A 12,837-nucleotide genomic window follows, 5' to 3' on the forward strand; every position below is an offset into this window, starting at 1 on the left:
TTTTATCCTACTGCCTATTACTGTGCCTGGTACATAGGAGCTCTATAAATGTTTCTATAATTAATTAATAAATGAGTCAAGCCAATCACTATATTGTTCACTCTATTCCCCAAATGGTTAGACCAGAGGTTTAAAACCTCCTTCAACTACAGAGTGCTTTGAAGCACTCTGTCTTCAAAGCAAAATTGTGTCAAAGCCCAGTCTGTAAAACATATAAGCTGTAATTGCTCTAGCTATGGAGAACCTCTATGCTCTGGAGGTTTACAGGCCTGTCTGCTCACCTCCAGATGGCACAGCTAAAGGGTGTATAACTGAATAACGGAGGCGCTATCTAGCCATCTGTAGAAGGATGGGCTTTGCTAAAATGGAAATTATCTTATGCAAGTCTACTCGGGGATGAAAAGTTAAAATTCTGAGTCCCAAAAGTGACTTTTTTTTTTAAATCCCTTTACTACTTGTCAGTTATGAAAAATATTATTCTTTAGTTTACAACCCAGAAAGGCATCTCCAGAACTTGAAAAGCCTTTGGGATCACATCCTTCCATGATACAGAAATGTATCTGCATCCGTAGCTAATCTAAATATTGACTCTGTCCTCCTTTTCTGAAATTGTCCAAATTTTATAACAGGAATTCAACTCAATTTAATACATTTTTAAGAATGTACACTAAATAATAAAGTATGTGCCAGATGCTGAGAGGAAAGGATGAGGGAGTTATAAATTCAAAAATGAAAAAGACCTGGACCCTGCACTCCAGGCATTTGTAATCAGGAAAAGAGATAAAAGTTAACTATAATATTAAACAGAAATAGAGTTTACACAGAGAACCTATATGAATACTGGGGGAAGGAATAATGAACTCTAATGGGAAGATAAGGGTGTGACATAGGAGAAAACTTCATAGATAATTTCGGAGCTGAATTTTAAAGAATAAGCTAGAGTTCACATATGGAGACAGGAAATGAAGTCATTCCAGGCTGAGGGAATAGCATGAACTACTCCCTAAATCAGTAACTTTCAACCTTTCCAAGTAAAGGACCTATTTAATATCAAAAAATTTATCAGACTCCCACAAGACAGCTATTACACTTTTAGTATCTATTGATAGAAAAAATATAAGAACCAAGAGCTACTATGAATTCAGTAATAGTATTGCACAAATTTGTATTTTATTAACCACAACTATAGCTAATATATTTGAAATATAGCTATTTGTGTATGCATATGAGTTACTAGTCTACAGATAGTCCTGAGCAAACATACATGTTTAAGGATTCTTTGCAATAACTCTCTGCCCCTCTACCCAAGGAGCTAAAGTTCATAGGCTAAAAACTATTGCCCAAAATGATCAAAAGTGTCATTTACTTACATGAAGCCACAGTAAAGCTTGTTCCTGCACAGAGGAAGGGTATCCTGTGAACCGACAACTAATAAAGCCAAACATCTCTTCCATTGAAAAAGGTAGAGGACAAAGCTCAATGTCAAACATTTTGCTGAAAAGCAGAGCAACAAAAGTAAATGACCAGTGGGCATATAGTAGGGTCTACTGTTGCATTTCCATCTATATCTTATTTGGGGAACCAAACAGTTTAGTCTGTGTTCTGAACTATTAGCATGTTTCATTTTACTGAAAAAGCTTATGTCGTTGGAATAGATATAAATAATTCATACAGTTGTTAATAACATTGGGGTTCATACTCATATCAGGTTTAACAGAAGGAATTGCATTTCTAGGGAATTGCACTTCTAGGGAATTGCTCCCCAGCATCTAAAAACACTGTCCCTTTGTACTTCTCCCACTTTATCCAAATCATAATTACATTTGAAAATAAACAATATGGTGTATCTTTTTATTATCCCATAAGAATGAAATCCTTTCTGAACAATTACAAATCATCTTAGCACAATTTATAGCAACTATTTCATTTTGAACCTTCCAATTTTTCTATAGGATCATGTAAAAGTAAATAAGATTATATAAAATGCTTATCACAGTGCCTGGCACACAGTACATGCTCGATAAATGTTAAACATCATAATTAACGGTGACTTCATTAAACTACTTACCCACCTTAATACTTCCCTGAATTCTTTTAACTGATTATCTGGGACTTCTGTTCTGATGGCTTCCAGCCATTCTGGCATGATACACTCCCACACGGACTGACTGATCACATTGTAGGGAATCAGGCAGAGGATTCGGTTGAGACCTTCCTTCAACTGAGTCACTGTGCTACAGGACTTATCCCAGTATCCACCAACCTGATGGCATTTCCACAGCCACAGGGGAAAAGAACAAAGTGCACTTGTTACATTTATACTCAAGGAAATACTACATGAAATGGGTACAAAGACCACTATCCACTACATCTGAAACCTGGGCCAAGTATATTGAGTAAGATTTGGAAAAAACTACAAACCACCAGGATCCCTTTGTTACCAAAAAGAAACCATAGTTACAAATAGGTCCAAATAATGATCACAGACGGAATTTGAACTATTCTACTGCAGACTTCTCAAATCACACATGAATTAAAATTCCAAAGATTTATTCCTAGTAGGGTGAACAGGCTATTGGAGCGTTTTTTCTAAGGTTTGACAAACCCATTGCAAATACGTGCAGTTATACCTGTGTTTCAAAGGAACACAGATTTCTACTACTGTACACTTTGTATTGAAGATTTTTCATATGGAAAACGAAGGGACAGAGAGTACTTTTTTCCCCTATGCTGCATATTCTGCCACAATTTTTTCCCTAAGAATGTTCTAAGGCTGGTTGAATCCATGACTTTTTTTAAAAGCTATATTTTTTACTAAATAAGATAGTATATTAATTTTCTAATGCAGAAGAACTTAAAATTACAAACTGAGGTTCTGTTTGTAATTCTGATTTTAAATAAAGATCCTATATTACTATTATACGTATCAAAGTAACAAAGGGTTGACTGGTCCTAGATCTTTACTGTATAACACAAGATTTGTGGGAAAATATGTTATTTTTTTCCTTCCAGTTTTATTGAGTTATAATTGCCATGCGGCATTGTATAAGTTTAAAGTGTACTGTACACCATAATGATTTGACTTACATACATCATGAAACGATTACCACAATAAGTTTAGTGAACATCCGTCACTACAGATACGAAATTAAAGAAATAGAAAGATATTTTTCCCTTGTGATGAGAACTCTTAGGATTTATTCTCTTAACAACTTTCACATGTAACATACAGCAATGTTCATTATATTTATCATGTTTTTACATTATATCCCTGGTACTTATTTATCTTATAACTGGAATTTTGTACCTTTTAGCTGCCTTCATCTAATTCCCCTTTCCCCCACTCCCTGCCTCTGGTAACCACAAATCTGCTCTCTTTTTCTATGAGTTTGTTTGTTCGTTTTTGAAGTATGATTGACCTAGAGCACCATATCAGTCCCTGTTACACGACATAGTGATTTGATATTTCTATATATTTCAAAATGATCACCCTAATAAGCCTAGTTACCATCTGTCACCATATAAAGATATTATATAGTTATTGACTACATTCCCCACACTGTACATTTCATCCCTGTGACCCATTCATTTTGCAACTGGAAGATTATACCTCATAATCTCCCTCACCTATTTCTCTCTTCCCCCTAACCCTCCTCCCCTCCCGGAACCACCTGTTTCTTCTTTGTATCTATAACTCTGTTTCTGTTTTGTTGTGTTTATTCAGTTGTTTTGTTTTTTTAGATTCCACATATACGTGAAATCACACAATATTTGTCTTTCTCTATCTGACTTATTTCACTTAGCATAATGCCCTGTAGGTTCATCCATGTTGTCACAAAAGGCAAGATTTCATCCTCTTTTATGGTTGAGTAATATTCCATTATATATGTACCACTTCTTCTTTATACATTCATCTATTGATGGACACTTAGGTTGCTTCCATATCTTGTCTATCATAAATAATGCTGCAGTGAACATAGGGATGCATGTATCTTTTCTAATTAGTGTTTTTGTTTTCTTTGGACAAATACCCAAGTGGAGTTGCTGGATCATATGGTAGCTCTATTTTTAATTTTTTTGAGGAACCTCCATACTGTTCTCCATAGTGGCTGCATCAATTTACATTCCCACCAACAGTGCAAGAGGGTTCCCTTCTCTCCACATCCTCACCAACACTTGCTATTTGTCATCTTTTTGATAACAGCCATTCTGACAGGTGTGAGGTGATATCTCATTGTGGTTTTGATTTGCATTTCCTGATCATCAGTGATGTTGAGCATCTTTTCATGTGCCTATTGGCCATTTGTATGTCTTCTTTGGAAAAATGTCTATTCAGGTCCTCTGGTCAATTTTAATCGGATTTTTTTATAAGAGTTGTATGAGTACTTTGTACATTTTGGATATTAACCCCTTATCAGATATATCATTTACAAATAGCTCCTCCCATTCAGTACGTGGTCTTTTCCTTTTGTGAACGTTTCCTTTGCTGTGCAAAAGCTTTTTAGTTTGATGTAGTCCCATTTGCTTAGTTTTGCTTTTGTTTCCCTTGCTTGAGGGGCCATGTCTAAAAAATATTGCTAAGACTGATGTCAAAGAGCATACTGCCTATGTTTTCCTCTAGACATTTTATGGTTTCAGGTCTTACGTTTAAGTCTTTAATCCATTTTAAATTTATTTTAGTATACTGTGCGAGAAAGTAGTCCAGTTTGATTCTTTTGCATGTCTAGTTTTCCCAACACCATTTACTGAAGAGGCTGTCTTTTCCCCATTGTACATTCTTGCCTCCTTGGTCATAGATTAATTGCCCCAAAACTATCTTATTTTAAATGAATCCAATTTTAAATATTTAATTGTTATATCTAGAATTCCACATTATTCAAAACAAATAAACTCCATTTAAAGTTGAAATATCTATTTGGTATCATATTGGCCAACACGCTAGATGATTGACTAGACATTTTCAGGAAGTGACTACATTTCTGGGGTTGTTGTTAGTTACATAGACTCAGAAGAGCTACCACTGATAATGTTGCGATTGTGGAATGTATCATTACTGAGGTCCCCTTGGCTATTTAATTTATGGTTAAGCCATATAAAGGCCTGTTGGTTTTGGGTCACATTTTGGAACAGGTATCCTTATGGAGATACTAAATTGTCAGTGACCAGACAATGGATCCTTTGATTTGGAAAAGTTTTTATGTTTAAAAGGATTTTAGAGAGTTCTCACCCTAAATAAATGTCCTCTTACCAATGGGGAAGGATCAGATTGACAGAAGCACACCAAAAAAAGGATCACAGCTAGCCTAAAAGACTCCCTTAACAAAACTGAAGAACAGAAATCTGATTTAGAAAGAAAAATAAAATCCACACCCACCCTAAACCTCCCCCCTCCACCACCTCCCTCCTACGAATGACCCAGTTGGAGGTTGACATTCAGAGCCTGGTAGGAGCCATTATAAAGGCCTTCCCTCAGAAGTTTAATTGCGCTAAAATGGAATGATCTACTTGGAGAAAAGGAATATATCCTAAAACCTTTGTCACACAATTTATAAAAAATATTGCAAAGGCACACAGCTCTAAATCTACAAATCTCAGATCATAGGAGTCTTTTGTTTTCTACTTTAGTTGAAAATCTCGTTTCTGATATAAAGAGGTTACTTCAAAGTAATGTGGTTGCATGGGCAGGCCAGCTCCTTAATGTTATTATTGAGGCTGTCATCTAATTCTTTGAAGAATTAAAAATAAGTGGCCTTGCCTTACTAATTGAATATTTACAAAAACTAAACTGTGGCTCTAGAAGAACCCCAAAGCTCATCCATCCTTCTTCCCAGCCCCAAAGCCTCCCCTATTCGTCTCAAAATGATTGCAGATACCGTAAAAGGCAGGACATTGGAAAAGGGACTGCCCTGCCCTTCAGAAGAAGAAACACTTAAACAGCAATTGTCTTAGGCCCAGCCTCCTCGGACAGGCTCCTCTGAGTCCTCTTCTCAACTAAGGCCTCACCTTGGACCTGTTAAAAACTGCAGACTCTCAACACAAATAATTTTGTCCACCTCCCATGAACCTCCTCAAAATGCCTGCTTGTAAAAGCTCAACGCTGCCAAGAGAATTTGTTTGTCCCAGTCAAAACCTGTTAAGAGACAAATCTGCCCTTGAAAACCTTCTTAGATTGTTATCTTACAAGCTTGCATCCTTTCTCTCCCTCTTTGACATTTAAATCTTCTACCACCCAGCACTATCTTCTCAAGGACTTGAGAATCAACTCTTTAAAATGCAAATGTTCAAGGAATTAACTGTGGCTCTCTAAGGGGTGCCTTGCTTTTATTTGTACTATTGCCTCCTCTCATAAAATAGGAGAAATTTATTTCTCCTTCTGATAAGCATCACTTAACACTGCCCTTAACAAACCTCCAATGCCTTTTTCCTTAGCACACTCCAGCCTTTAAAAAGTACCTTCTTAGTCAACTAAAACAACTGTCTTAGGCTGAATCACAGCCTCTATCAGATTATATATCAGGGCAAATAAAAAGCTCTTAAGGGTCTCCCCCTACAAATATTGCTTAAAAACTTTAACCCTATATTGAACAGATTAACTAACAACTTGGTCCATCTGCTAGAAACATAATTTGAATAAAAGTGAGGTAAAGATGAAAACCAGCTCTTATATAAACTAGTGAGTTTTGTATTAGGTCTGTATTTTCTATGAGGTCTGTATTTGTGTCTGCCTGTAAGTTTATATATGTATGGTATGTATATATGGTATTTTCTTCCTCTGGATGGTTTTGCCAAATTATTTATAAAACACCTTAAAAGATCTCCATTCTAAATGGGCTTTAAAAAAATAAGAGCTTTTAAAAATTAAATATTCCTCCAGTCCCTCCCATCAGGAAACTTGCACAAGCCTCTTAGATAGCCTTATCCACCAGAGGGCAGACAGCAGAAGCAAGAAGAATTACAATCCTGCAGCCTGTGGAACAAAAACCACATTCACAGAAAGATAGACAAGATACAAAGGCAGAGGGCTATGTACCAGATGAAGGAACAAGATGAAACCCCAGAAAAACAACTAAGTGAAGTGGAGATAGGCAACCTTTCAGAAAAAGAATTCAGAATAATGATAGTGAAGATGATCCAGGACCTCGGAAAAACAATGGAGGCAAAGATCGAGAAGATGCAAGAAATGTTTAACAGAGACCTAGAAGAATTAAAGAACAAACAAACAGAGATGAACAATACAATAACTGAAATGAAAACTACAGGAGAAGGAAGCAATAGCAGAATAACTGAGGCAGAAGAACGGATAAGTGACCTGGAAGAGAGAATGGTGGAATTCACTGCTGCGCAACAGAATAAAGAAAAAAGAATGAAAAGAAATGAAGACAGCCTAAGAGACCTCTGGGACAACATTCAACGCAGCTACATTCACATTAAAGGGGTCCCAGAAGGAGAAGAGAGAGAGAAAGGACCCGAGAAAATATCTGAAGAGATTACAGTCGAAAACTTCCCTAACATGGGAAAGGAAATAGCCACCCAAGTCCACGTAGCACAGAGAGTCCCACACAGGATAAACCCAAGGAGAAACATGCGGAGACACATAGTAATCAAACTGACAAAAATTAAAGACAAAGCAGCAAGAGAAAAATGACAAATAACATACAAGGGAACTCCCATAGGTTAACAGCTGATTTCTCAGCAGAAACTCTACAAGCCAGAAGGGAGTGGCACGATACCCTTAAAGTGATGAAAGGGAAGAACCTACAACCAAGATTACTCTACTCAAGATCTCATTCAGATTCATTCAGATTCATTACTCACGCAAGATCTCATTCAGATTCGATGGAGAAATCAAAAGCTTTACAGACAAGCAAAACCTAAGAGAATTCAGCACCACAAAACCAGCTCTACAACAAATGCTAAAGGAACTTCTCTAAGTGGGAAACACAAGAGAAGAAAAGGACCTACAAAAACAAACCCAAAACAATTAAGAAAATGGTCATAGGAACATACATATCGATAATTACCTTAAATGTGAGTGGATTAAATGCTCCAACCAAAAGACACAGGCTTGCTGAATGGATACAAAAACAAGACCCATATATATGCTGTCTACAAGAGACCCACTTCAGACCTAGGGACACATACAGACTGAAAGTGAGGGGATGGAAAAAGATATACCATGCAAATGGAAACCAAAAGAAAGCTGGAGTAGCAATACTCATATCAGATAAAATAGATTTTAAAATAAAGAATGTTACAAGAGACAAGGAAGGACGCTATATAATGATCAAGGGATCAATCCAAGAAGAAGATATAACAATTATAAATATATATGCACCCAACATAGGAGCACCTCAATACATAAGGCAATTGCTAACAGCTATAACACAGGAAATCGACAGTAACACAATAATAGTGGGGGACTTTAACACCTCACTTACACCAATGGACAGATCATCCAAAATGAAAATAAATAAGGAAACAGAAGCTTTAAATGACACAATAGACCAGATAGATTTAATTGATATTTATAGGACATTCCATCCAACAACAGCAGGTTACACTTTCTTCTCAAGTGCGCACGGAACATTCTCCAGGATAGATCACTTCTGGGGTCACAAATCAAGCCTCAGTAAATTTAAGAAAATTGAAATCATATCAAGCATCTTTTCTGACTACAACGCTATGAGATTAGAAATGAGTTACAGGAAAAAAAAGTAAAAAACACAAACACATGGAGGCTAAACAATACGTTACTAAATAACCAAGAGATCACTGAAGAAATCAAAAAGGAATTCAAAAAATACCTAGAGACACATGACAATGAAAACACGACGATCCAAAACCTACGGGATGTGGCAAAAGCAGTTCTAAGAGGGAAGTTTATAGCTATACAAGCCTACGTCAGGAAACAAGAAAAATCTCAAATAAACAATCTAACCTTACACCTAAAGGAACTAGAGAAAGAAGAACAAACAAAACCCAAAGTTAGCAGAAGGAAAGAAATCATAAAGATCAGAGTGGAAATAAATGAAATAGAAACAAAGAAAACAATAGCAAAGATCAATAAAACTACAAGAAAAAAAAATTTAAATATTCCCCAAACTCTCAGAAATATAGGAAGCAACCCAAATGTTTTTCAAGTTCATGTGATTTTGAAACTGAGCAGAACCTTGAGCCCCCACCCCACCCCCAAGTACAAAGGCCCCTCTATGTCCCCTGCCTCTTGTTTGTAGAAAAGCTGAAGTCTCCCAGGCCTCCCTGAGTCACCAAAAAGCAGGCTCAAACAGTTAATGATTAGGACTAGAGAGTCACAGAATCTTTCAGTGTCTGGTGCACATTCCTGAGCTGTTTTACAGATACTCTAACTGCCACCAGAGGGGAAAAGCTGACTGCATGATGACCAGACTGTAGCCATGACATAAGGTGCTCCACTTGAGCAGTACTGAATCTACGGCTAGTACATTTCTAAGAACTGGCCTCAAAAGAATGGGATTAACATTATTGCTCATAATAATCTATATCTTTGTGGGCATCAAAATAATTATAGCTTGCTCTGCCCATATATGTAAGTGGGCAAGTAAAATTGTCAGCAAAGAAATGCTATAGACCCATGTTGACATCTTTCACTCTGAGAATACAGTGCCCTATGTCAGCATGAAGAAGTTACAGAGAACAGACCTTCACCCCTAATCCCACAGAAATGGAATGATGTCTGAAAAGTGGGGATTTGTAAGCAGCTCTTTTGCCCCTTTCCTGTTTGCCTATTTCTGTTCCCCTCAAACCTTATAGGAACGAGATCACTAGATAATTTAACCTAACTCCTGACTTATGCTCTCCTGAGTGCACACCATGCCTTGCCTAACCTGTGGATTCTTTTCCTGGATTAAAAGAAGAATGAAGAATTAAGGAGTTAAAGAATAACAAGCTCTCTACCCCCAGCAGCCCCCTTAGCAATCCTGCAGGCAGATCACGCAGGCAATATAACATCTGAAGAAAGAGTCAGCCAGTCTGCACCCAACGGGGAATGATGCAGAACCCAACTTCCTGCCTCAGTGATTCAGAGATTCTTTCCCCTTTTTCCTTTTAAAAATTGTCATGGGGCTTCCCTGGTGGTGCAGTGGTTGAGAGTCCGCCTGTCGATGCAGGGGACGCAGGTTTGTGCCCCGGTCTGGGAAGATCCCACATGCCGCGGAGCGGCTGGGCCCGTGAGCCATGGCCGCTGGGCCTGCGCGTCCGGAGCCTGTGCTCCGCAACGGGAGAGGCCACAGTGGTGAGAGGCCCGCGTACCGCAAAAAAAAAAAAAAAAAAAAACTGTCATGGCTGAGCACAATCTTCCAACTTGGTCTTGGGACATGAGTTCACCTCTTCAGATTGCTGGCTTTTCTAATTAAAGCAACTTTCCTTTCTACAAATACTTGCCTCTCAAGTATTGGCTTTTGAGAAGTGAGCAGCCAAATCCGAGTTCAGTAACAATTTGTGTAAATCTTTGATAAATAAGACTATTTTAATACTGTTGGTTTAATAAAAACAGCTCCATCTTCTGAGTTATCAGCACTGAGTATGATATGAGCATACATTTTTATTCGACGTGGGTTTACTAGTCAAATAAGCTCATATTATATTTACTAGAGGTTTAAGATTATAAAATTTATAGATTCCATTTTAATCAAATTAAATTATTATTATGACAAGCTTTATTTCAACAGTAATTGTGTGTTATAATATGTCTTCTTAGAAGTAGGTTCCAAAATCTTTTTGGTAACCTGAAACTAAATTTATATTGAGTCAAATGATAGATATTCATTGAATATCTAGATCATTTCTAAATAAGATAAAACACCAAAACATTAACTACTGAATATAAGTTTAATTTTATCTACTTTTGGCTTCTTATTTTTACAGAGAGCTAAAGCTGTTTGGATCTGTTAATAAATGTGTTCATTTTGCCACTCTGAGAAATTATACTATGAAGAAGCATATCCTCTAGAAGTTATGAGATGGTATAATCATAAAATTTGCTAGTATGCTACAAAATGCTGGTATGTGACAAGCAATTCACAATTGTTTACTTCCTGGTCTTCGTGGAAAAATAGAGGTTATTAAGTGTTGAAAATTATAATCAATATATAAATGAAACTTCTAGAAATAATAAGGATGAAGGAAAAACCTCTTTATGCAAAATATTCAAGGAATGAGGGGTGTTCTTGTCAAGGGAAAAGATTGTAATTCTGTCCTAAGGTATCAATAGTGGTTTAGAGGTTGTGTGAAGGCTTTCAGATGAGAAAGAGGAAAGTGAAGGACAAAAACCTGAATGAAAATATGAAGTTGTAAAGGAACTGTGTGTGGGGAAGGGGGGAACATGTCTTCATCATGTCCTCAATTATTTAAAAGAACCGAGTCTTCTCAATTTTAAATTATGTTAGATCCCATATTTACTTTTGATATCTGTATTGCCATTTTGGTTAAATGGATAACTAAGGATCATTTCATAGTGACCTGTCATCCTGGTTAATTAAGTGTCCAAACCTTTTGACATTTTGACAACTTTTGGTATTTTGCTTCCCCAGATCAAATCCTTATGCTCGCTTCGGCAGTACATATACCAAAATCAAATCCTAAATAAAATCCTGATCTCAAATTGACTTTGAGACTTCTGAGAGGGCCTCTGGAAAACCTCAAAGGATTTGTTCTCTCCTAGTAAAAAGAGATGTTAAGCTAATTAGGTCTATTTAATATGTTGAACTGCATGAAAATCATGGTCAAATAAGAAGAGATTCTTAACCTTCCCTAGCTTATATCTGTATAGGTAAATGTTTTTAACATAAATATTCCAGGAATTAGATGTAATTTCTAAAAATCTGTCAATGCCTTTTTTGTTCACTATTATATTCTTATGCTATTTTGCCTGATAGTATACAATAATGGCATAATTTTATCATCATAATTCCAGTTGCTCTCGTCAGATCTTTAATACAGCCATTTTAAGCCTTTATCATTCACAGTTATTGTTTTATTCCAGTGTTTTCCAGAAAGCTCTTGCAATCGGCTACTATCCAGAATGCTTCGTCTTCAGCAAAAAGGACTGTCTCTGAGACCCATGGAAAGGACTATAACAGGTAATCTGGGGTACAGACTTCTGATGGAATTGCTCAAGTAACTTTGAGACCATGCCACTGGACTGAGTAAAGATTCCAGAACTCTAGTGGAGAAGCCAATGGGTTCATAAAACTGCTAACCCAAGACCAAGCAGAACAAATAATTAATTACATGGGACTGAATGAACTGCTGAAGGAAGATGGTAATTTTTATGTGTTTTTTACTGCTGGTTCATTAATATTCTGTTTTCCGGGTATAAGATTTCTCATAAGCTATCTATAACTCATGACTATTTAGTAGATTATACCTTTGTAAACAAAAGCAAAACATTTCTTTTTCTCCCTACCTGAACCTCCCAGAATTCAGAAACTCTTACAATACTCTTATTTATATGGCAATATAGCTATTTACACAAGTTCAGTAAGAATCTGTTCTCCTTGTAACAGGACATAATTGGAAAAATTGGTTATATTATCAAGGCTTTGACTGAAATGTCATATTTGAGAAAGATATGCATAGAATCAAATATGACCAGACAGCTTTAAGGAACTAAGGTTGACATCATGGAACCAATGCTTATAAAGCCCTCTTGGAAAAAACCAGCCTGGTACCCGACTTATGATGTTCCCAGCCTACAGGCAAATAAGAAAAGTCACTTCTTGACAGGCCCAGGAAACAGAGTATTTTGGGGACCTCAAGAAGAGAAATGCACCCAAATCTATAGGTACTGCAGATAAGTAT

At 36.7% G+C, this 12,837-nt stretch overlaps 1 protein-coding gene across 3 annotated transcripts in view; it reads right to left on the bottom strand.

Moving 5' to 3' along the window:
• The window catches only part of UNC79 (unc-79 homolog, NALCN channel complex subunit), a 201,812-nt gene that overhangs the window by 116,554 nt on the left and 72,421 nt on the right, over window positions 1–12,837 (bottom strand). For all 3 annotated transcript variants that reach the window (XM_033850688.2, XM_073800093.1, XM_073800094.1), the window contains exons 12-13: window positions 2,073–2,263; window positions 1,371–1,494 (exon numbers count right to left, since the gene is read on the bottom strand). In XM_033850688.2, the coding sequence (XP_033706579.2) occupies window positions 1,371–1,494; window positions 2,073–2,263 (315 nt within the window). The remainder of the gene's footprint in view (window positions 1–1,370; window positions 1,495–2,072; window positions 2,264–12,837) is intronic.

The sequence above is a fragment of the Tursiops truncatus genome, chromosome 2 (assembly GCF_011762595.2).
Source record: "Tursiops truncatus isolate mTurTru1 chromosome 2, mTurTru1.mat.Y, whole genome shotgun sequence".
Classification (NCBI taxonomy): Eukaryota; Metazoa; Chordata; class Mammalia; order Artiodactyla; family Delphinidae; genus Tursiops; species Tursiops truncatus.